This window comes from Rhincodon typus, chromosome 4, assembly GCF_021869965.1.
Source record: "Rhincodon typus isolate 14 chromosome 4, sRhiTyp1.1, whole genome shotgun sequence".
NCBI classification, from domain to species: Eukaryota; Metazoa; Chordata; class Chondrichthyes; order Orectolobiformes; family Rhincodontidae; genus Rhincodon; species Rhincodon typus.
The window spans coordinates 82,947,513-82,972,772 of NC_063335.1; the positions used below are offsets into that span (position 1 = coordinate 82,947,513).

The following is a 25,260-nucleotide window of genomic DNA, read 5'->3' on the forward strand; positions in this document are numbered from 1 at the left end:
CTAACTTGATTGAGTTTTTTTGAAGAGGTGACAAAGAAGATTGATAAAGGCAGAGTGGTAGCCTTTGTCTACATGGACTTCAGCAAAGCAATCAACAAAGTTCTGCATGGTAAACTGGTTAGCAAGGCAACATCACATGGGATTTGGGGATCTAGCCAATTGGATACAAAATTGGCATGAAGGCAGGGGACAGCGAGTGGAGTAAATTTTCAGATGACACCAAAATAGGTGGTGTAGTGGATAGTGAAGAAGATTATCTCAGAGTACAAGGGACCTTGATCAGATGGGCCAATAGGCCGAGAAGTGGCAGTTGGAGTTTAGTTTAGATAAATGTGAGGTGCTGCATTTTGGTAAGGCCACACAGGGCACAACTTATGCGTTGAATGATAGGGCCCTGAGTAGTGTTGCTGAACAAAGTCACCTAGAGGCACAGGTGCACAGTTCCTTGAAAGAGGAGTCGCAGGTAGACAGGGTAGTGAAGAAGGGGTTTGGCCCGCCTGCCTTCATTGGTCAGAACATTGAGTATCGGAGTTGGGATGTCATGTTGTGGCTGTTCAGGTCATTGATGAGGCCACATTGAGAATACTGCATACAATTCTGGTCGTCCTTCTATAGGAAAGATGCTGTTAAACTTGAGAGGGTGCAGAAAAGATTTACAAGGATGTTGCTGGGTCTTGAGGGTTTGAGTTATAGGGAGAAGCTGAATAGACTGAACCTTTTTTCCCTGTTATGTTGGAGACTGAGGAGTGACCTTTTAGAGGTTTATAAAGTCATGAGGGGCATGGATAGGGTGAATAGCCAAGGTCTTTTCCATAAGACCATAAGACAGAGGAGCAGAAATTAGGCCATTCAGCCCATCGAGTCTGTTCTGCCATTGAATCATGGCTGGTAAGTTTCTCAACCCCATTCTCCTGCTTTCTCCCCATAACCCTTGATCCCCTTGACAATCAAGAACTTATCTATCTCCGTCTTAAATATAGATACTCAATGGGGTGAGGGTGTCCAAAACTAGACAGCATAGGTTAAAGGTGAGAGGGGAAAGATTTAAAAAGGACCTGAAGAGTAACTTTTTCACATAGAGGGTGATGTATGTATGGAACGAGCTGCCAGAGAAAGTGGTGGAGGCAGGTACAATTACAACTTTTAAAAGGTGTCTGGATACGTTTATGAATATGAAGGGTTTGAAGGTTTAGATGGGCCAAATGCCAGCAAATGGGACTAGATCAGATTGGGATGTCTTATTGGTGCAGACGAGTTGGACCGAAGGGTCTGTTTCCATACTGTATGACTCTATTAATGGCAATGGAATTGCACAGAAAAGTTTGGGTGCAATGCAGAGTCTCATTGTTTAACCAGAAGACTCTTTCATAGCTCATCTCTTGTTGGATATTGTCAGCTGATCGTGAGTTTCATCACTGTAAAGCAGTCCCTGTCATGGAATTACAAGTGTTTACTATGTACGCTGACAGAACTTTAAAGTTTTATATATTTTGTTTTAATTGTACTTGTTTCGGAGATGTCTAAAAGCAAGAGAGCAAAACGCTTCCAACTAAACAGTCATGCTGTTGACAATATCTCCCCATATGTGACCAAAAGAAATGTGCGATGCAAGAGTTATAAAATATAAATATAGCAAAGTAAATGCGTACACTTACCAAAGATAATTTTTATTTTGTACTTTTGAAGTTACTGCATCTTAAACTGGAAGAATTCTACTATGAACAGAATCCTCTTTTGGAAAAAGATCTTATTTTCTCAACACAAATGAATGAAGTTTTAACTCTTCAGGTAATTATTAAACATTACTAGAGATATTTCTGAGACTCATTTGGGTAGACCATGTTTTCATTTAGAAAGGTAAAATAGTATTAAGCCAGTCTCCTGTTCACTGAGATCTAAAAGAAATAAATGAGCTATTAATTTGTCCTTGAACTGCTTCAGAGTTTTTTGAACCAACAAAATTTAATTGATTCTGAGATTATGCAATTCATATGATAAAGTGACATAAAACTTACCAGTTCCAGTTCAAGTAGTGCATTTCACTTCAATTTGCATGATTGTATCAAGGAAGCCTGCCATGATGTTGACCCTAGTCAAAAAAAGAAAATAAGCTTGTCAATACAGCGAACCTGTGTCTTCGAAATTCCACTTTTCAAAACCACAAGGTATGTCTAAGTGACTGTGTTTCCCACATCAACATATCTGTCCTGTGAGAAGTATAGTGTTTGGTCCAAATTGCTGTGATGCTCAATCTATGTAGAAAACAGTAATATGTATTTATTCTTTAATTGAGCCTGATGCCTCATTGGAAACACCATTATATCTTAGATGTAATGTAACAGATAATGAAAGCTATGGAAAAAATCCTTTGCTGTTGATCAAGATTGAGCCTATCTTCTGCAAAAACTTTGTGATATCATCCTTCACTCGGTGTTAGCAGATTAAGCAAACACCAGTGAGAAGGGTGGCAAGATGGCTCAGTGGTTAGCATTGCAGCCTCACAGCATCAGGGACCTGGGTTCAATTCCACCCTCAGGCGACTGTCTGTGTGGAGTTTGCACATCTTCCCCGTGTCTGTGTGGGTTTCCTCCGGGTGCTCCGGTTTCCTCCCACAGTCCAAAATGTGCAGGCTAGGTGGATTGGCCATGCTAAATTGCCCGTAGTGTTCAGAGGTGTGTAGATTAGATGGGTTATAGGGGGATGGGTCTGTGTGGGATCCTCCAAGGGTCGAATTGGACTTGTTTGGCCGAAGGGCCTGCTTCCACACTGTAGGGATTCTGTGATTCTAAGGATTGGTTACAGCAAATCTACGCAAGGCATCCAAGATGATTTAGCCATACCATAGCATTGATGTGCCAGCAGTGTGGATTTTGCCAGTTGTAATTCTGTGTTACAACTAGTGACAAGATTTTTTTTCATTCACTCATGAGATGTGGGGGTCACTGGCTGTGACAGTATTTATTGCCCATCCTGATTACCGTTGATCAGTTGCTTCCTTGAACCGCTGCAGTCCAATACCATTAGGGAGAGAGTTCCACGATTTTGATCCAGTGATACTAGGGAATGACAGTATATTTTCAACTCATGATGGAGAGGGGTTTGGAGGGGAATTTGCAGGTGGCAGTGCTCCCATGCATCTGCTCCCTTGTCTTATATGTTAATAGTTGCTGTTTTGGAAGGTGATGTTGAGGGAGCCTTGGTTAATTTCTGCAATGCGTCTTCTAGATAGTACAAACTGCTGCTACTAAGCGTTGGTGTTGAAGAGACAGAATATTTGTGGGTTGGTACCAATCAAGCAGGCTGCTTTGTCCTAGATGGTGTCAAGTTCCAGAATGTTGTTTGAGCTGCACTTATCTAGGCAAGTGAGAATTATACAATACACTCCTGGCTTGTGCTTTGGAAATGGTGGATAGGTTTTGGAAAATCGCTAGGTGAGTTACTTGCTGTAGGATTTCTAGCTTCTGACCTGCACTTGCCCATCCTAGTTAGTGGTTGGTGAGTTGCCTCATTGAACCACTGCAGTCCATTTGATATAGGTTCACCCATGATACCATTAGGTTTCTTTTCTTTTTCCTCTCTCCTTTTGCTTTTCTTTTTCTTTTTACCTCCCCTCCTTGGGCACCATTGGTGGTCCAGGGCGAAAGGCAGCGCAGACTCCTAACCTCAGCATGCACTCAATCTCCTGGCCTCAGCGTGGACTCGAACTCCCGGCCTCAGCGTGCACTCCCAACTCCCGGCCTCGGCGTGTACTCCCAACTCCCGGCCTCGGCGTGTACTCCCAACTCCCGGTACTCACGGCCTCGAAGTGAAGCCCAGTTCGGTCTGAGTTGGAAGAACTATTTACTGTTGTTCTAAACTCGTGTTTTTCTATTTTTCTAAATTATTTATGGATTTTTTAAATTTCTTTATTTTTCTGTTTTCTCCCCTAAGAATTTCTACTTAAGAATTTGTACCTTTATACCTAAGATGGCGCTGTAATTGGCATCTTGTAAACTTTTCACTCTACTCATATGAGTGCATGTGACAATAAAGTGTGACAACACAAAAGTGCATGTGACAACAAATTATTATTATTGTTACTGTAGCCAGAGTACTTTAGTCCAATTCAGTTTCTGGTAAATGATAATCCCCAAGACAGTGGGGGATTCAGTGATGATGATACCATTAAATGTCAAGAGGTGATGGTTAGAGTTTTTATTGTTGGGAATGGTTATTGCCTGACACCTGTGTGGCATGAATTTTACTTGCCTCTTGTCAGCCCAAGCCTGGATTAAAGTTATCCTTCAGAGAGATCAATGAATGCTAATGTCTTGGTAAATGGCATAGGTGGGGAAATGTCTGGGTTCCATTGTGCATTTGGAGTGTGACATGGTCGAAATTACTGTAATTAGGTTTGTTAAGAAGTTGTCTGTGGACAGAGTTGATTTACTCATGGGGAATGATTAAGTTGGAGTTGAAGTTATTTTGCTTATAATCACAGAAAGTTCACGGAATGCTAAGGAAGTGGAAAAGTTGCAGGAACAGATTCTGGGTATTTTTCCATCATTTGTACTGACCAGAGAAATGGCTGAACAAAGTCCATCATGAAAGGTTAATATAATACTTCAAGCATATGTTAAGATACCCAAACGCTATTTAAGAATGAGGACTGTTCAAAATAAATGTTTGGCACAGGCAGCAGATCCGGATTTAAATAAGTTAGCACAGTCTGCTTGCACCGAACTGAGGATGAAGGAGTTCTGGAACGTTATTATATTGAAAACAGCCCAATGATTAAAGTTGTCATTCTTTGAATTAATAAAGTAAAATGAACTGTAACTGTAAGTGGAACAGGCAGGTTGCATTCTTGAAGTGGTGATGGTCTAAAATCTGAAACATTACATTCCATCCTTTTTGTGTACAGATACTGATTGACCTCTGCATTTTGAACATATTGTAATGCAAATGCATTTGATTTAATGTTGGTGAATGCTTTTATTGCTCATATTTTTAATACTCATCTGGTTTCCATTACACATGAAAAGATAAATAAAAGACAGCGTGAAGTTCAGTGTTCAAAATAAAATTACAGAGTTTTGCAGCTATAGAAATCAATATGTTGTGTAGTTAAATTCTTCAAACAATAAATTTACATTTAAGTAGTGAGTGTAGGATCTTGCATTTTCTTTTCCATATGTGAATGATAAACATAGTTATTCTGAATAGTTTTCATTGTGTTTATTGCAGGGGATACTATTCAACTCCTGTTATAAATTAAATACATTTCCTGGAATCTGAAATTGCGTTTCTTGGTCTGCGTTCAGAAAATGAACTTTACTGGCAAAGAACCGAAATGATTACTCTGTTTTCAATGAGCAAATTCAGAGAAAGCTCCCAGAATTATTGATCCAACTGACTAGGGATAATGAAGAGTTGAAAGAAATTAATATTAGTAAGAAGGATATACTAGAGAACTTAATAAGGTTGAATGTTTCTAAGTCGCCTGGACCTGGTGGTCTACAACCCAGAATGTTGAGGGCAGTCTTAATAGAGATAGTCTTTGAAAATTCCATAAATTCTGGAATGATTCTTGAAGATTGGAAGCATGGAACTATCACTCCACTATTTAAGAAGGGAGTGAGGGGAAATGCAGGAAACTACAGACACATCAGCCTGATATCAGTGGTAGGGGAAATGCTAGAATCTGTCATGAAAGACATGACAAATGGACACTTGGATTAAAAAAAAAATCTGATTGGACATAATCAGCATGGATTTGTGAATGGAAAAACATGTTGGACAAATGTTTTGGAGTTCTTTGAGAATGTTACTAACAAGATTGCAAAATAGATGAACGGGAGTCGATGAATATGATATATTTGGATTTTCAGAAGTGTTTTGGTAAGGATCCCCACAGGAGGTTACTTAGCAAAATTAATGCACACGGTATTGGAGGTAATATACTGGCATGAATTAAAGATTGCTACAGACAGAAAACATCAAGTTGGAATAAATAGGTCATTCTTTGGCAGACTATGAACTAGGATCAGTACTTGGGATTGAGTTGTTCTCTATTTCTTAAATGGTAAGAGGTTGAAGTGCATGTGCAAAAGGACTTGGAAGTCTGTAGAGTTTTGAAGAATGAGAGGTGATCACTTTGAAACATACAGAATGTTTAAAGACATAGACAGGTCAGATGCAAGTAAGATGTTACTCCTGATAATATTCTGGAATTATGGTCATGATTTAAAAATAGGAGGGAGCCATTTAAGATAAAGATAAGAATTGTTTTTACTCAGAGAGTTGTGAATCTTTGGAAGTTATCTTCCTGGAGGGCTATAGAAGCTCAGTCTTTATGTTTGTTTAGAAATTGGTAGATTTCTGATTACCAGTGGTATAAAGGGTTTCAGGATAGTGTTTATGAAAGGTGTTGGAGTTGTTGATCAGCCATGATTGTTGTAAGTAGAAAAAAGTCTCAATGGACTGAATAGTCTACTCTAATTCCTGTATTTACGGGTTTGCCTCAAGACTTCATGCATATACATCTTTTCCTTTAGAAACCAATTACGGCTTTGATCTAGTAACACTGAAGAATATTCGTTAAACAAAACAAAATTGCAGGTTATAATGTTTAAAACCGATTTCCTTACAGTGAAACAGGTACAAGTGGCATTTGGTTAAGAAGTGTGAACAAAGGTGATTTTATTGCATTTTTATTTTGCTGGAGCAATAAATATAATTTCCAAGTTTCAGTTGTTGAACTCTGAATTATAAATATAGTGTTTTCAGGAGACCACAAAAGTAAGAATGAATAAAATGGACTCAACATTGATTGCACAGTTCTTTGGACACAATGTCCCAGATTGAGATCCCCCAGCACCAGTTAAATTTTGTGCTGCCTCATTTAAGTAATCATTGCATGCACCACAAGAAGCCTATAGTATTAGGAAAGGTGTGAAGGTCCTTGAAAGAGTACAGAGGAAATTTACCAGATTGGTTCCAGGTCTTTGAAATTTTGGTATCGAGATAAGGTTGGAAAAGCTGGTGGTATTCTCTTGGGGCAAAGGTGATTAAGGAGATATTTGATAAACATATACAAAATTATGACAAGTTTAGGTAAGGTAGTTAAAGGAAAGCTGTTTCCATTAGCTGATGAAATACAGATTTAAGGTTTTCTACAAGAGATGCAATGGGATTATGTGAGAGAATTATTTTTTATGCAATAATTTGTATTGACCTAGATCTTGCTACCTACAAAAGTGCTGAAGGGAGTTTGATTGACAATTTCAAAAGAAATTCAATGAACGTTTGAGGGAAATAGACTTGCAGGGTCATAGGGTAGTAGGTCTCATTGGATTGCCCTAATGCCAGCCTGAATTTAATGTCTCAAATAATCTCTTTCTGCGCATTAATAACCCTGTATTGTCATGACTTTAAGTGTGTATAAGGTTAACAGGTGTTCAAACTAGACTCCAGTTCTTTAATGATGTCTTTCCCTCTAAAAAGGTGGTTTCACTCGATATGTGACAGCTGCAAATAACTGATATTGGTATAGTCAAAGGAGTATGGCATAACAGGCAGAGAGAGGACTCCAGTAAGATCCTCGTACTGTTTTGGAGGCACTAGTGTACAGGTGATCTGAAGGAGACAGGCTATTTTCCTTTGGAGGTTAGGAACGTGAGCAAGTGGCAAGAGCAAATAATGGGAGGACTCTAATCCTGTGAACTTGGTAGCAGTGCCAGAGGATGTTTAACACATGCAAGGTCAACATTATTGTGAATTGTCACAATAATGTAAAATATGGACTAATAATTTTAGGATCACACTGGCCAATTTAGTACTAGGACTTCCATGGACTGAAATGATTGAAATGTAACCGAAAACACTTGACTTAAAATGATCACAGGCATCACCTGACCACAAATTGCCAATCAACATGGAGTAGTTAACAGTCAGCAGAAAGCCACATATCTCCTGTTTTAATTTACATCTTTGAGTAGGTTCACATATTGGAGAGGATGTACTCTAAATCATGGGCTGATTGCAAAAGTCCCAAAACATCCGATCTTGCCAATGTCTTTGGGAATTACAATGAATTACTGCCTAATGACCCTTCTCAAATCCCTTCTTATCCTGAGATTTGGCATATAGTAAAAGCTGTATGTTGTGCAACCATGGACCCTGCACCCATCCCTCCCTTGAACCCTGCACCCACCCCTCCCTTGAACACTCCCAATAAGATTGTATGCTTTTAGCATTGTCAACTGGACAACTGATGCAGCCTGACAAGGAAGAAGAAGAACAATTTTACACTTGTGAAGAGGAATCTCAGTCATATGATCTAAATTTGCAGCCGTTGGCTCAGATACTGGCACTGCAGCTACCTAAGAGGTTATTAAAAAAATTTTAATCTGCATGATGTAAATCACCACCTATGTATGAGCTGCAGGTAAACACGGGGGAAAGGGTGGTCCATGCACCAGCTCATCAGAACATAAGGTCTCATGAATTCTGCTGCAGGGAACTCAGGTGAAGACTTTAATGGGAAGCATACAGGAGAAAATTGTTGAGCATTCATACCAAGATGCCTTGGTGCATCAGCTGGCCTACTAGACCATCTTTTGTAATTGGAAAGGAATATGAAGGGGTCTGGCTCCAATATAACATAAAGGCATTGAGCAGAGCTTAGAGCCCATCCTTCCTATTGTGGAACTGGGTGTGAATTCCTAAACAGCATTTGTAGACTCAACTGTAGTGGACTGTCTGATTGCCTCTGTTTCAATTTCTACTGCAGCACAAATGAAAGCTAACCAATGTCTTCAGTACCATAATGGAGGCCCAGAAAGAGGCCATAAAATTAGTGCATGCATGCTGCAATGCTGTCTCAAAGTTTTGCCATCCTGGATGTAGCTGGATCGCTTTTGTGGGACTGCTGTACTTACCTAACTGCAGAGATGGCCTTCATTATGCTCTGTTACACAGACGATCCTTCTGTCAGATAGTTTGAGGAGACTGGGGATGATAACAGTGCTACAAATGGTGTGACATCCTCATCCTCTTTGGTGACATTCCCAGCCCTTGACTGACAAGCCTGTTGGTATATGAAGGGTGCAGCTAGTACCTTCACCAGCCAGTGTTTCAGACACCACCTCCTGCACATTAGTGCTGTGCTGTTCACCCAGTCCCATTCTATCTAAATATGCGCACCAACCTATTGAGATTATTGTCCCTCTGCTGGTGAATGGTGCGCCAGTATGATGTGACACTGTCGCCTTAAATTTGTCCTCCTGGGATGCCAGTGGAGAAAGAACTTTATACTCATACCTGTGGGAGAGACAAAAATAACTTACGTGAGGTAGCCTGGGACAGCTGAAGCCTTTGAAGTGCCAGGATCTTACACGCCACTGAGTGCTTTAAATGCTTTTAGATGAGGGATGCTCCCTTCCACAAAGTATGCGTTGATTGTTTAGTTACAGAGTGCAGCTGGAATCCTTGCCAGCTGCCAAATTCCTCTCATGTGCCCAACGTATTAGCTATCTCTTCCATGGGTTTTAATGGTCTTAGGACCTCTTACATTTGTTTCTCCTGTGAAGACAAAAAGAGAGAGATCAGAGACTGTATCTTGTTTGATTTTGTTAGTGTAAGTCATAGTGACTGAAGCCTGGATATCCTGCACTCAACAATTTACCAACAATTGCCTGACTGAATACCTTTGACTTACTTTTAAACAGCTGTTTCATAAGCATATTTTTAATGTGATAATGATTAATAATGTGAAAGAAACAAATTTTGATTTAACAATGGCAAGAGGTTAATGATTGATGTGCCATTGATAGTATTTCAATATTAAATGGTTAGTGGGTATTTACAAGCCTGTATAAAGTCTTTTACTTTGGTTTAACGCTGGGACTAGTGGAATTTGATTTTCACTGTGCTACAGCAGTGAGGCATAACACCTAACATTCTGATATTATATAGATGTTTTCAAGGTGATTGATAGGATCTAAGTTAATTTCCTTTAATCAGTGAAGGCTTTTACAAAGTACCTGATTTTAACATGGCATGTGCACACTCAATGTAATATAGTAACAGAAGGAAGAACTTATCTGTTGTCTTTTGATGGAAATTTATATTTATATTTAAGGACTATAAAGATTGTATTATGGAACTGTTTGGGAATTCAAAGGTTTTGATGGGACAAGTGACTCCAGGAGTTGTAGTCACCTATACTTACCGAACAGTCAAAATTTGAAATGTGCTGTGGTTCATCTACTGTTCATAAAAAGTCAACTTACTTTGTGGAAAGAAAGCAAAGCAAATCTTTTGAGAGAGAGAAGTGATGGATTTAAGGCCTACAGTTGCTGGACAGACTGATTTGTCCTGAAACTTACCTAGCAACAACCTCTGAAGTAAAGTTGCTGCTTCAGTACACACTTAGTTGAAGGAACACATCTCCTAGCAGCTGTCACTAAAAGTAAAGAACTGTCTTCGTTTCTAGAAATGAAGACACCTTACAGCAGGACAAGCTGCCTGGATTTCTTAGAGGCATAACTGTGGGAACCAGAGAAGGTTTCAGATATCAGTATGTTTAACTCTGTCATAAACTCTGAACGCTGAACTACTATTTCTTATTAACTCTCATTTAAACTGCAGCCTGATGTAAATATGTCCCATTGATTCCACGGCTGCTGTAATCTCAACAACAGAAGTTGACTGGGCCATGAGAAATGTTCCTTTTTCTTATCGTTTGAGTTCAGACTCCTCATCCTGTCATGACCATGGTTCAGAACCCCAAATTATTGTGGACATTTTCAACTTGTAGTTTCAAAATATGTTCTTTAAAGGAGGCTGAGCATTGTGCTGTACAGGATGTATATATTTGTTGATGTGATTTACCCATGTCGTCATTTTCATTTCAAAAGTGATGTAAATACAAACTGTATCTAACCAGTATTGCTGTTGCATGACTCCAAATGTTGATGTAGCTTAAATATAGGACAGTGTGCAGTTGTCAGTATTTCACATGATTTCATACCATCACAATAACAGCTGGGCAGTTAGTGGTAAATTTAACTTCACAACTACAGTACATTGGGTGGCTAGTGGATAAAGCAGAATAGACACACTACATCAGTGACTACAACTCAGAAGGCATAAATATGCCAGTGAAATATTTGACTAAATCAAATTTTTATTGAGTATAACAATAGTCAAGTAGTTGCATCAATTGTTAATTGAAAACTAAATTGTATCCTTTTACATATCAGTATTAAAAATACAAGAAATGAAAATGTTGAAGTTAAGGTGAGCAGAGTAATTGAGACTGGTGTGTGTCCGTCTTCAGCTACCTGCACAAATTAGGTCCAGTTCACACTTTTTAAAATGTGCCACAAAGTAGGACAAGGAGGCAGGTTCTAAATCCATTCCAGCCTAAGGCAGAATCAAATCCCATACTGTTGGGACCAATTTGATGCACTGTAGCTGCCAAATTAACCAAGCTGACCTCCCCCGCTCCACACACACGCACACAAACCAGTCGCCACCCGCCCCCCACACACACACACACACACACCCCTCCATACCCACACACTCAAAGGAATCCAAATTGCTCTGGCAATATATACTGTCACATGTATGTGGTAACCTGGAGCTATAGCTAGTGATGATAGAAGCTCTAATTTTGTTCCATTGCATTGCTGACCAAGAATTTCTCCCTCTTACTGGCTGCCCACGTTGGAATGATCTGCCAGTTGATACTCAAGTTAGTTATGAAAGCAACTTCCTTGGCCATCAAGTGATGGTGTGGGACTTGAACTAGAGTGTCTGGCTCAGAAACAGGGCACTACAAGACTTCTTTTGTTACCTCTTATGTAGCGGAAATGTACCAAAGGATGTTGATGAATATTCAAGCAAGTTGTGTTAGCTATGGACCAATTGCTAACTCTCCTGCTTAGGTCAGAAGTTTGTGGATTCAACACCACTCCAGGACTTAAGCACCAAAATTGAGCCTGATACTTAGTGCAGTACTGAGTGAATATTTCAATTTTATAGGTGAGTATATATTTTGTGCTCTCTGAGATATGCATTAAAGATCCCAGTGGATTATTTGAAAGCTTGTTAAAGAGAACATCATCCTCTTCTTATGACTTCCTGCTGGTTTTCTCCTACTACTATAAACCGCGAATGCCCATCATCACTGTCAAGGAAAGAGGATGATGGCAGATCCATAATTTAACCTAGTAATAACCTTGTATGGTTGCACGCACCAATCTTTATTTGAGAATGCCATGAAAAAAGACAGGCATTGTTAAGAGGCTGTGAAAAGCAGGAAATCATCTGTTCTGTGTGAGAAAGCAGGAAATCATCATTTTACTCATAGAAGGTGAGAAACTTCCATTTTGGCCAAAGAAGGTGGTTAGGATTAGAGTTAGGTTACCCTAACCCTCAGTTTTGACCAGGGCCAACCTATTGAAATGAAACCACATGGTTGTGGTAAAATCAAAGATATACTGCACAAAAAGGGTGTAATGTAGTGGAGAATTTATATGTAATTTATAAACAAAAATCAACAAAATGTAATAGAAGATTTGAATTTTGATTCTGGACTGAAATGTGAAAAGGATTGTTTTATAACATAAATGATTGTGGAATAATTGCTGTAAATCTAAAAACAAGTTACAAAATGTTCGTTGTAAGTGCAGTTTACACTGCTGCTTATTCAAGCAGTGGGGGAGGTTAGAGTTTTAACTAGTAGATTTATATGTTGATGATTCATAATTGTTTATCTGCAGCTGGAATCTAGTAATCTGTAGAAATTAATAAATAAATCTGTAATAATTCTCGTTAAGCCCATGAACCTGGTCAGTACTGTCTATCAATCTGGGTCTATGAGACACTTGGCGTATTTTGCTTATTTTTATAAAATCTTTAACTTTTGTGATGACTTCGAGAATAGTGAAACTTGATTTCCAGCAAGCTACCCTGTAACAGTAGCATGACTGAGGATATGAACATAATAAAAACCAAAAGAACTGCAGAAGCTGTAAATCAGGAACAAAAACAAAGTTGCTGGAAAAGCTCAGCAGGTCTGGCAGCATCTGTGAAGGAGAAAACAGAGTTAATGTTTCGGGTCTGGTGACCCTTCCTCAGAACTCAGAGGATATGAACATGTTGGTTCACCAATAAGAGAACCACAGATGGATAATTAAGACATTCAGCCTCACATACAGTTGAAGTAAAATTTACATACTTCAACTCAGATATATCAGCAGATTGCGAATTTGATTTCTTTACACAAATTAAAAATGCGCTACAAACATTTCCATGGGAGCCAATGCTGAGGTAGGATGATTAACATCCACAAATTCAGGGCACAGTCAAGATGCCTTTTCCAAAATTGTGGGATAATGCAAAAAAGAAGTAATCTGTTTCAACAGAGCAGGTGTCTTCCATTAGGGAAATTTGGGAGATCAAATGTCCCGCGGTTGATGCTATGGGGTAGTGACCTGATAATAAAGAATTCCTCTGCAAAATAAATTCAGGAGATTTTAAGAAGTTTCCAAATGAGGTAATGGACTACTTGGTTTAGCAGGAATGGCATCTTCAGTGAAGGACATCCAAAAGAATAATCGAGTAAAGAGACTTTATAGACACTGATTAGTCAGAACAGAATCCAGGTCAACAGTCATCAAGCCAAAGAATTTTCCTAGTCCAAAGAGATTCTGTTCTGGAAGAATTGTGAAACTTCAGATCGCCTGAATTTGTGAAGTCAGAGACTTGAGAGAGATGGGGTAGTAGTAAATGCAATTATATACACAGATGGATGAAGGGAGAAGTTGTATAAAGGAATAGTTCTGAAAGGATAAATGTTGGAGACATTACCCAATCAGATGATATCATGAGGACTTGGTGGGGAAATGCAGAATATCTAAGGATCTTGTAGGATAAAGAACGACGTCCACAGGTCTTCCAATTGTCTTTATAACAATGTCTAACCTTGTACTTGATTGCGATTATGTAGTAAACTTGGTTAAGAGAGAGCCTCATTTTATTAAGTCTCCCTAGTAGTTCTCTTCTCTGAATGAAAACCAAGTAGACCCAGTTAAAGCAAAGAATGGTGGCAGCCAGCTAGCCCATCCACAAGCTGGTAGTGGTTGACATTACAACAGGCACAACTGTGGTCTGGCAGCATTGACCAATTTTATAGTTCATGTATGTTTCAGTTCCTGGGACGATGTGTCAAACTGCAACTCCCTGTGTGCCAGAGGGCCTTCTATTGATCCTCCAGCTTTGAGAGTTCAACTACCATCCTTATTTGGATCGTGAGTGGACCTTCTGGCCACCATTTGGCCAGTCAAGGCAAAACTGATGTTGGGTGCCTGTTCCTGACAAATTGCAGCCAAAAATGCAAAATTTTGCTCAATTCTGACATGAAAGTTTGTTCCTTTGCTGGTCAGATACGAACTATGCATTTCAGAATGAAAGATAAAGATTGATTCCATCACGTTTAGTACCGGAGTTTGAACACATTAAAATATTGCAATAATTGATTTGACATTTTATTTGCCCTTTTTGAAAATTTTATGGATATTCTATAGATGCTAATCTCACCAAAGATATACTAGTTACTAGTTCCTGATGCCTGATCAGATGTAAGCTCAATCCAGATTCACACTTTCCACTGATAATCTTTTGCCCCTTTGCTTAACAAAAATCTAACTGTCCCATGTGAAAAATATTTAACAACTCTGCTTCCACCAAGTTTTTGGAAGAAAATTCTAAAGACTTATGACTCTATGAGAGAAATAAATTGCCACATCCGTGTCTTAAATGAGCAACACCTGGTTTTTAGACACTGACCCCGGTTCTAGATACTGTCACAAGAGGAAGCATTCTCTCCACATTTATCCTATCAAGAGCTCCTAAACTCCAGCAGATTTAAGCCTAGATTGTCCAACCTTTCCAAATAAGACAACCGGCCCATTCCAGGTATTAGTATAGTAAGCCATCTTTGAACTGCTTCCAATGTATTTTCATCCTTCTTTAAATAAGGAGACCAATATAAGGTGCACAGTATTTCAGAGGTTGTCTTAACAGTGTCCTGTATACATGATGCATAAATCCAGATCCCTCTTCATCTCAGAGCTCTGCAGTCACTCACCATTTGAGTAAAATGCATTTTATTCATCTAGCTAAAATGGGCAATTTCACGATTTCCCACATTATGCTCTATTTTCGAAACTTTACTCACTCACTTAACCTCCCTCTATCACTTTCTGGCCTCCTTCATAATTTACCTTTCTACCTATCTTTGTTTCTTCAGAAAATTTAGTAGCCATACCTTTGTTCATTCATCCAGATCATTTATATGTATTGTGGAAAGGTGAGCCCAACATTAATCTTTGCGGCAGACTACTCATTACATCTTGTAAACCAGAAAAATACATGCCCATTTATGCCTAAACTCTGTTTCCCATTAGCTAGACAATTTTTTTTTTATCCATGCCAATGTGCCCCACCCACACCATTGAGGGAGGCAAAGGGCATTGTAGTAATGTGACTGGAGCAATAATCCAGAGTCACAGGCTAACGTTCTGGGGACATGATTCAAATCCCACCATAGCAAATGGTGAGATACGAATTCATTTAATCCTCCATTAAATGCCAGTCTAATGACAAACATGTGACCACAGTTGATTATCATAAAACCCATCTGGTTCACTAATTCCCGTAAAGGAATTCTGCCATCCTTAATTGGTCAGGCCTCTTTGTGTATCAAGACCCACAGCAATATGGTTGACTCGTAACTGCCCTCTGCAATGGTCTAGCCAGCTACTCAGCCGTAATGAATCCTAAACAAAGGAATAAAACCGAATGGATTGAATGACAACAGCAAACACAACCTTGTTGATCATTCAACATTCTCCTTACTAAGGGAGAGTGCTCTCAAGATTATCAAGTAAGACACTCGTGGAATAATACCTTACAGACAATCTCCTAGGTACCACCATCACCATGCTACCTTTTGGATAGTCCAAGAGTGTTAGTGACACAGTGGTGTACAGTTGTGACTACATTGCCTTGGGAGTGCACAGCTTTGATTCATGATCCCATGAAATCTCATGGAATCAGGCCAAATGTGGAGAAGGAAACATCCTGCTGGTTACCACCTCCTGCTCCGCCTCAGCTGAACAAACAGTACGAAGACTGATGAATCAGTACTCCTCCAAGTGGACAACACTTCCAGGAAGCGCTGAGGGTGATAAAGGTGCAGAATGTACTCCGAGTGCAGAACGTCGATGTCAAGAGAAACTCACTAGTGCCACTACTGACTGAGTAGGCCGATCCTATAAAGGGCATTCCTGGCCTTCTGGATCTGGGCAGGTGGTGAGAGAACCAACAAGTATTTAAGACAAAGATAGATAGCTCCTTGATTAGTAAGGAGATCAAAAGTTAAGGGGAGAAGGCAGGAGAATGAGGTTGGGACTTCTAAGAATCACAGTTGAATGGCAGAGTGGCCTAATTTTGGTCATAAATCTTATGGTCTTAAGTAAGATGCCAAGTTTGGTCTCTATATCAATCTATCAGAAGTGTCTGTCCTTGACATTATCAGTGTGAGTAGCTACCACAAAGTCCTTGTGGAGAAAAAGTCCCAGCTTTATATTGAGGATACCCTCCAACATGTTGTGTGGCATTATCAGCATGTTAAATCAGGCAGACTTCAAACAGATGCTGTAGTTCAAAACAGGACATCCATGAGGTACTGTAGGCGATCAGCAACAGCATTACCTTCAACCACAATCTGTAACCTCATAACCAGGCTTATGTCTCACTCTACTATTATCATTAATCCAGGAGATTGACCCTAGATCAATGAGGAATGCAGGCGGACACGCCAAAATGAGTTGTCAATCTGGCAAAAACTAAAACAAGAATTACTTGCACACCAAATAACAGAAGCATGCAAAATACAGGGCTAAGTAATATGATGCTCAAAATATGTGTACAGAAGTTCCATACATGCTTCACAACCTATAAATACATATAACGTCTTTGATTTTTCATGTCTTTATAAAATGACTACTCATCATTTCTCACAATTTTTTGTGCATATAGATATCTGCATGGGTCAATACACACATCTGTCTCATGGCTATCCTCCTTTGATGTTCATTTAAACTGCATACAAATTGCAGCATTTTATTGAATGCAGAAACTTGTAATAAAGCCAACAGCCTTACAGCTCTTCTATTATAGATTTGAAGTAAGCCAACAAAAGCAGATCTTGAATAAATGAAATGTGGGTTTCTATGTAGTGTGTAGCCCAATAGCTGGCAATAATATTTGTGTTATCAGCTGTTTTTAAATCGAGTGCAGGTGTTATGAGTAAATACAGACATGCCATAATGTTATTGCCTCACGGAGCGAAAGAATATTATATCAGCTGGCCTCACTTCTCACATCCCAATACTTACCCTAAATGCAAAATTCCTGTACAACTGGTGAGCTGGCAAGAATACATTTTAGGAATAGTGGGCAGCAGGCAGTGAATTTTGCTGCAGCATCTGTTATTTTATTATTGGCTTTCACAGATGTACCATGAATTCAAAATGATTTTTCTGCCTAATGTATTGATTCACTCTCAATGCTTCTGTTTCTTATTTTGTTCCACTTAAAGTTGCTATTGAGCTGCCAATTTTTAAAACAAGTTGTGTAAGTTAGCTGACAAATAGCAATATTTGTTGTTTAGCTTTAACTGTATGTTTTTTTTTTGTGTTGCAATTGTTAAATTAAATACTTTTCATCTGTTCAATTTGCTTTCAAATTCTCGTCTTAAGTTGCCACTGAGAAAAAGGACAATGGTGCGCAAGTCTGATCAATAGATAATGTCATTTAAAACCAAAATACTGGAAATCAGGAACCTTCTGTGGCAGAAAATGAATTCCTGTTTCTAGTTGAAAACAACAAATGCTGGAGATCACAGCGGGTCTGACAGCATCCACACAGAGAGAGCAAGCTAATGTTTTGAGTCTAGATGACTCTTCATCAGAGCTGAAGTGAAGTGGGGAGGCGATGTGGTATTATCGCCGGACTGTTAATCCAGAGACCCAGACAATGTTCTGGGGCCCTGGGTTCGAATCCCACCGTGGCAGATGATGGAATTTGAAATGAATAAATATCTGGAATTAAGAGTCTAATGATGACCATGAATCCATTGTCGATTGTCGGAAAAACCGACATTGTCTGGTTCACTAATGTCCTTTAGGGAAGGAAACTGCCATCCTTACCTGGTCTGGCCTACATGTGACTCCAGACCCACAGCAATGTGGTTGACTGTTATCCACCCTCTGGGCAATTAGGGATCCACACAGAGAGAGCAAGCTAATGCCTAGCCAGCGACGCCCTCATCCCGTGAATGAATAAACAAAATGTGGAGAGGACAGCAATTATGGGGGGAGGGTGTTGGGGGTAGTGGGTGTAGGGTGCTGGTGGAGAAAATATGTTAATAGTTCAGATTAAGTGATCGGAATGTGAGAATGGCAGAACAATGCTGTGTCTCCCTTCAGACTTGAAAGGACAGTAATTGGGATGGGAGGAAGCTAAGAGGAAAGGACAAAATGGTTCACAATTTAGAGGTTTTGAACTCAATATTAAGTCCAGAAGGCTGTAAAGTGCCTAATCTGAAGATGAGATGTTGTTTCTCCAGTTTACGCTGTGATTTACAAATACAACGATCGCGTTATAGGAGAACTACTTGCAAATGATTAGACTTGAATGTAGGAGGGTTGATCAGTAATCTCACAGATAATAAAAGTTGGTGGAGTGGTAAATAATAACTACATGAGCATATAGATGAGCTGATCACTGGCAAATGGAATTCAATCCAGATTAGTGAGATGTGCACTTGGGAAGGAAAAACAAGACTAGGAAATACGTGATGAATAGTAGGATTCTGGGTAGAACCAAGGATCAGAAGAACCTTGGTGTACATGTCCACCTTTTCCTTACTGTATCAGGGTAGGTAAATAAAACATTAAAAAGTCATATGGGATGTTTGCCTTTATTAACTGAGTCATCAAATTTAAGGAGCAAGGAGGTACAAAAAGTTGGTTAGGCCACAGCTATAGTATTGTGTGCATTACTGGAATCCATGTTATGGGATGGATGTGATTGAACTGGAGAGGGTTCAGAGGAGATTTATCAGGATGTTTTAGTCATGAAAAAAGAGATTGGATAGCTTAGGGTTGTTTTTCTTGGAGCAGAGGAGACTGAGGGGACATACTAAAGAAAGTAGTGAGTGAGATGAAAGTGGCACGGCTGTTTTTTTTATTCACTGTGGGATGCTGGCTGGTCAGCATTTATTGCCTGTCCCTAGTTGCCTTTGAGAAGGTGGTGATGAGCTGCCTTCTTGAATTGCTGCAGTCCACATGCTGTAGTTTGACCCACAATGTCCTTACAGAGGGAATTCCAGGATTTTGACCCAATGACAGTGAAGGAATGGCGATATATTTCTAAGTCAAGTTGGGGAACAGCTTGGAGGGGGACTGGCAGCCATGTATCTTCTGCCCTTGTCCTTTTTGGTGGAAATGGTTGTGGGTTTGGAAGGTGCTGTCTAAGGATTTTTGGTGAATTTCTGCAGTACACAGCACGTACTGCTACTACTGATTGTCAGTGGTGGAGGGAGTGGATATGGAGCTAGTCAAGTGGGCTGTTTTGTCCTGGATTTTGTCAATCTCATTGAGTGATGTTGAAGCTGCGCCCATCCAGGCAAATGGGGAGTATTCCGTCAGACTCCTGACTTGTAGATGGTGGACAGGCTTTGGGAAGTCAGGTGAGTTACCCACTGCATTATTCCTAGTCTCTGACCTGTTCTTGTTTTTGTGGTGAGTCTATTTGAGTTTCTGGTCAATGGTTACCCCCAGGATGTTGATAGTAGAGGACCCATTGACGGTATCACCATTAAATATCAAGTGATGGTTGTTAGGTCATTTCTTATTGGAGTTGGTCACTACCTGGCATTTGTGTGGCCCAAATGTTACTTCCACTTGTTAGCCCAAGCTTGGATATTGTCTAGGTCTTGTTGCATTTGAACATGGACTGCTTCAGCATCTGAGGGGTCGCATATAGTGTTGAACATTGTGCAATCATCGGTGAACATTCCCACTTCTGACCTTATGATGGAGGGAAGGTCATTGATAAAGCTTTTATGATAATAGTTGGGTATAGGACACTACCCTGAGGAACTCCTGCAAAGATGCCCTGGAGCTAAGATGACCAACTTTCAACACCCATGACCATCTTCCAATGTGCCAGGTATGACTCCAGTCAATAGAGATTTGCCCCTGATACCCATTGACTCCAGTTTTGCTAGGGGACCTTGATGTGAAAGGCTGACAGTCTCACCGTACCTCTGGAATTCAGCTCTTCTGTCCTTGTCTGAGGCCAGGAGCTGAGTGGCCCTGGTGGAACCCAAACTGGGTATCACTGAGCAGATTATTGCTGAGCAGGTGCTGTTTGACAGCACTGTTGATGACACTTTCCATCACTTTACTGAAGATCAAGAGTAGACTGATGAGGTGGTAATTCGCTGGGTTGGAGTTGTCCTGCTTTTTATGTACAGGACATACCTGAGCAATTTTCCACATTGTTAGGCAGATGCCAGTGGCATGGTAGGAAGTTAATGAGATACGTTTGCGATAATAACATGAGACAAGTCACTAGATCTTGCATAGAGAAACATTCCATGATACCTGACGAAAATCACACAACTGTAATATCGTAAGTTTCAGCCCAAGCCTCTGAAGTTGAACAAAAAAAAATCATGGATAAATTTATCTGGTCTGCCAGCTTGTGTAAAACAGGCAACAGACTTACCATTTCAAGTCCAATATGCCTAATCTTGCAAAAGAATCATTTTGGACTCAAGATGTTAACTCTGTAAACGTGAAAACATGTTGTCATTTGCATTCTGATCGTCTGATCAAGAAATTTGAAATTTGGATACAAACAAATTTGCGGTCTGCACTAATGCACAACATGCCTTTTCTTTAATTAGTTTGCTTCCCTGCTCAGCTAACACCAAGTCTCACTTTTATTTATTCAGTCACATGATATGGGTATGGCTGGCTTATCTAACATTTGTTTCCCATTCCTAATTGCCCTGACCATTTGGCAATGTAAGATCTGATATGCTGGTTGTGAGCTCTTTTAACCCTGTCTTTCATGCTACTTATTCTGTTTGACATACAAATAGTCTTGTGTTGTAGCTTAGATCTCATTTTTAAGTCTTCACCATAACTGGCGGCAATCAGTCCTAATGGTACTGTTGGGTACATCTGCTGCAGATTTTGGGAGAACAAGGACAAGTATGATTTTTCACCTGCTTCAACCAGGTTTAGTGTCTATGTCCTTTAGGACTAGGCTAACTCAGTCTATGATGGTGCTATTAAGCCACGCTTTGTGATGGACACTGAAGCCCCTCACCCAGACCATATTCTGTGCCCATTGCTACTATGGCAGTCTGACTCATGCACAAGTATACTTCCAACAGTATTGGCGACTGTATTGTATGTCTGTAAAGTGGCTATTTTTTTGAGTCGATGTAGTCAGTGCCCCATCACAAGTCCCGTCTTCGCATTGAGTATAACGTCCATCATGTTGTGTGGCAATATCACTGTGCTAAATGGGGCCGACTTCGAACAGATCTAACAACTCAAGACTGGGCATCATTGCAGCACTGTGGCCAATCAACAGCAGCAGAATTGTACTCCAGCACAATCTGTAACCTCATGGTCTGGCATATCCCCCACTCAACCATTACCATCAAGGCAGGGGATCAACCCTGGTTCAATGGATAGTACAGGAGGGCATGCCAGGAGCAGCACCAGGCATACCTGAAGTTGAGGTGTCAACCTGGTGAAGCCACCAAACAGGACTACTTGCATGCCAAACAGCATAAGCAGCAAGTGATAGACTGAGCTAAGTAATCCCACAACCAACGGATCAGATGTAAGCTCCACACATCCAGTTGTGAATGGTGGCGGACAATTAAACAACTCACTGGAGGCGGAGGCTCCACAAATATCCCCATCCTGGAAGATAGAAGAGCCCAGCACTTCAGTGCAAAAGATAAGACTGAAGCTTTCGCAGCAATCTTCAGCCACAAGTGCCGAGTGGATGAACCATCTTGGCTTCCTTCGGTGGTTCCCAGCATTACAGCTACCAGTCTTCAGCCAATTCAATGCACTCCATGTGATATCAAGAAATGGTTGGAGACACTGGATATGGACCCTGACAATAAACCAGCGATAAGTAAATTCGCGCCACACAAATGCCAGGCTATGACAATGATGAATAAGAGACAATCTAGCCACCGCCCCTTGGCATTCAACAGTGTTACCATCGCTGAATCCACCACTTCAACATTCTGGGAATTATCATTGACCAGAAACTCAACTGGACTCACCACATAAACACAGTGGCTGCTAGAGCAGGTCAGAAGCTAGGAATACAGTGGCAGGTAACTCACGTCCTGACTCCTCAAAGCCTGTCCACCATCTACAAGGCACAAGTCAGAAGTGTGACGGAATACTCTCCACTTGCCTGGATGAGTGCAGCCCCAACAACACTCAAGAAGTTTGACACCATCCAGGACAAAGCAGCCCACTTGATTGACACTGCATCCACAAGCATCCACTCCCTCCTCCACCAATGCTCAGTAGCAGCAGTGTGCACTATCTACAAGATGCACTGCAGAAATTCACCAAGGCTTCTCACATAGCACCTTCCAAACCCCCAACCACTTCCATTTAGAAGGGCAAGGGCAGCAGATACATGGGAACACCACCACCTTCATGTTCCCCTCCAAGCTAATCACCATCCTGCCTTGGAAATATATTGCCATTTCTTCGTTGCTGCTGGGTCAAAATCCTGGAATTCCCTCCCTAAGGGCTTTGTGGGTCACCCACAGCTTGTGGACTGCAGCAGTTCAAGAAGGCAGCTCAATACCACCTTCTGAAGGTTAACTAGGGACAGACAATAAATGCTGGCCAGCCAGCAATACTCACATCCCACAAAATGAATGCATAAAACTCCAGAAAGTGAAGGCACTGCAAAGATATAACTCAAGTGGATAAATATTTTGTTATTTTTCAAAATATTTTTGGCTATTTGTTAAAAAGAATTGAGATCATGGATAAAATAGTATTTGTTTGGCAAGATGTTTGGATGTTTCAAAGAATATATGCAAAGAAAATTGGCAACCATAATTAATGGGTTACGTAAGTGTGCGGGCATCAAATAAAGCCTGGTCCTTTCACTCTGAGAATTACTAGGTAACAATTGAAAATAAAAACTCTGGTTGATTTTACACCTTTACCTATACTAGAGGAGGTGCTTCATCCTGTATCATTGACTGCTTCACTAAGATCAGCTATCTCAGTACAAGTGTTGATTTAAATATGAACTTTCTACATTATATAGGTCAACATCAAAATATCCAATCCATTTTATCTCATTTGTTATTTAATGAAATCAGCGAAGAGCTTTATTCTTAATGTAGTATTTCCATTTCTTACAACAACAACCCCTCCATCCCGTTATGAATTTAAATCATGAATTAAAACTATCACTTATATAATTTGACTTGGATTCTGATGCTGGTCTTTTTAGCAAAATACCAATGTCATTCCAATGTTGCTTGTCTAACTGTATATTCTGTTTTCAATTTGAAGGAAATTGCAGCACGATATATCTTGAATGGACTGAGTGGTAATTCACTCACCAAAGCTCTTGAACATTATCCAGAAGCAAGAAAAATATTGGATCATGCAAGCTTATGCGCTGTATGTAAAAGTAGCTTTCTGAACACCTGGCTTGAATGTGTGAGCTTTGTTGATCTAGCAAGGGTAAATATTTTGTTTTCATTAATACGTAATGTACATATATACAGAATTAAATGAGCAGGATTTGAATGAATACCAGGATTAAAAAAATACAATATCGATGAAGATGCCGTTGTCCTACCAGACCATAGGGCCCTTCTCACATTAGAGAGAGACAACTGGTGGAGGTTTTAACCTGAGGGTCACCATGCATTGGGTGAGAGAAGAAGTGAGAAGGAGAGTCCTTTATGGTAACCTTACCTAGTATGGGAATTGAACCTATGCTGTTGCATCACTTTGCATCACAAATCAGCCATCCAGACAACTGAATGCAGAGTAGAAGCTTACAAAAATTCCAAGTTACATTAACTATGTTTTCAATATGGCAGATCTTATGTTTATATATAATATGTACTGGAAGTGCACCACTTTCCATTCTGTAAATACTTCTCCAAATAGGCATTCAGGGGTCATCTATGAAATAGGTATTAGACTCCTTAAACTTGCAAATTGGGGATTTGGTGGAAGCTCCTGCTAAACCATTTATTATTCACTGACTGCAGCATGTGTCAGTATTCTTAGATGTGTGGTTGTAAATTCAGTGTTTTTAAGTTACTGCTAGAGGTTCCCTTCTAGAGATAAGTGGGATTTTTTGCTTACCTTATTGTGGAGTTGGAATGAGTGGTAAGACTTCTTAAAGTTTTGAATTAAGTTGCAGCCAGTACCAACCAATGCTTATATTCCTCCTGATTGCCTTCTGTCCATCCAAAATTCTGGTTGCTACCCAGCTGATATTCAAACCAGCCAATCTTTGCACTTTTTGGGACTAGCAAACTTCCTTTGAGTCCTGGCTTTCTCCATAAATTTCCATTTGCATTTGTTTTTGGTAAAATGGGGTCTTACTTTAATGTGGATTTCACATCAAAGGGAGCACAGACTGTGAATAGGCTGTGGCCTATTCCAGGCTCAGGAAAGAATGGATTTACCTGGAATCTCTTGACTCTTGGCTAGTTTTTTTTTAATGAAAATAAGTTTGGTGCCAAGTTAAATGTTGAAACTACCTTGGAGTACCGGCCTAAGTCATGAACTCGACAGAACTCTGCAGATTTAATATTAATATGATAAAATATTGATATAATTTACTGCCCTATTAATAAGGGCTGATAAATTATTTAAGCAGTGTTTTTGATTGGGATCGTTTGCTGGGAATCTCAAGGAAATTCAAACAGAATAACAACAGCAACAGGCCTGGATGGTGTCTCCGGCCGAGCACTCACATCCTGTGCGGACCAACTGGCGGAGGTATTCGCTGACATCTTCAACGTCTCCCTCCTCTAAGCCAAAGTCCTCACCTGCTTCAAGAAAACCACCATCATCCCTGTACCTAAGAAAGCACATG

General features: G+C 40.1%; 1 protein-coding gene across 1 annotated transcript in view; it reads left to right on the forward strand.

The window, feature by feature from the left end:
- Positions 1-25,260, forward strand: part of lrrc69 (leucine rich repeat containing 69) — a 64,523-nt gene that overhangs the window by 34,578 nt on the left and 4,685 nt on the right. The window contains exons 5-6 of the mRNA XM_048596148.1: positions 1,687-1,788; positions 23,712-23,885. Coding sequence (XP_048452105.1) covers positions 1,687-1,788; positions 23,712-23,885 — 276 coding nt within the window. The remainder of the gene's footprint in view (positions 1-1,686; positions 1,789-23,711; positions 23,886-25,260) is intronic.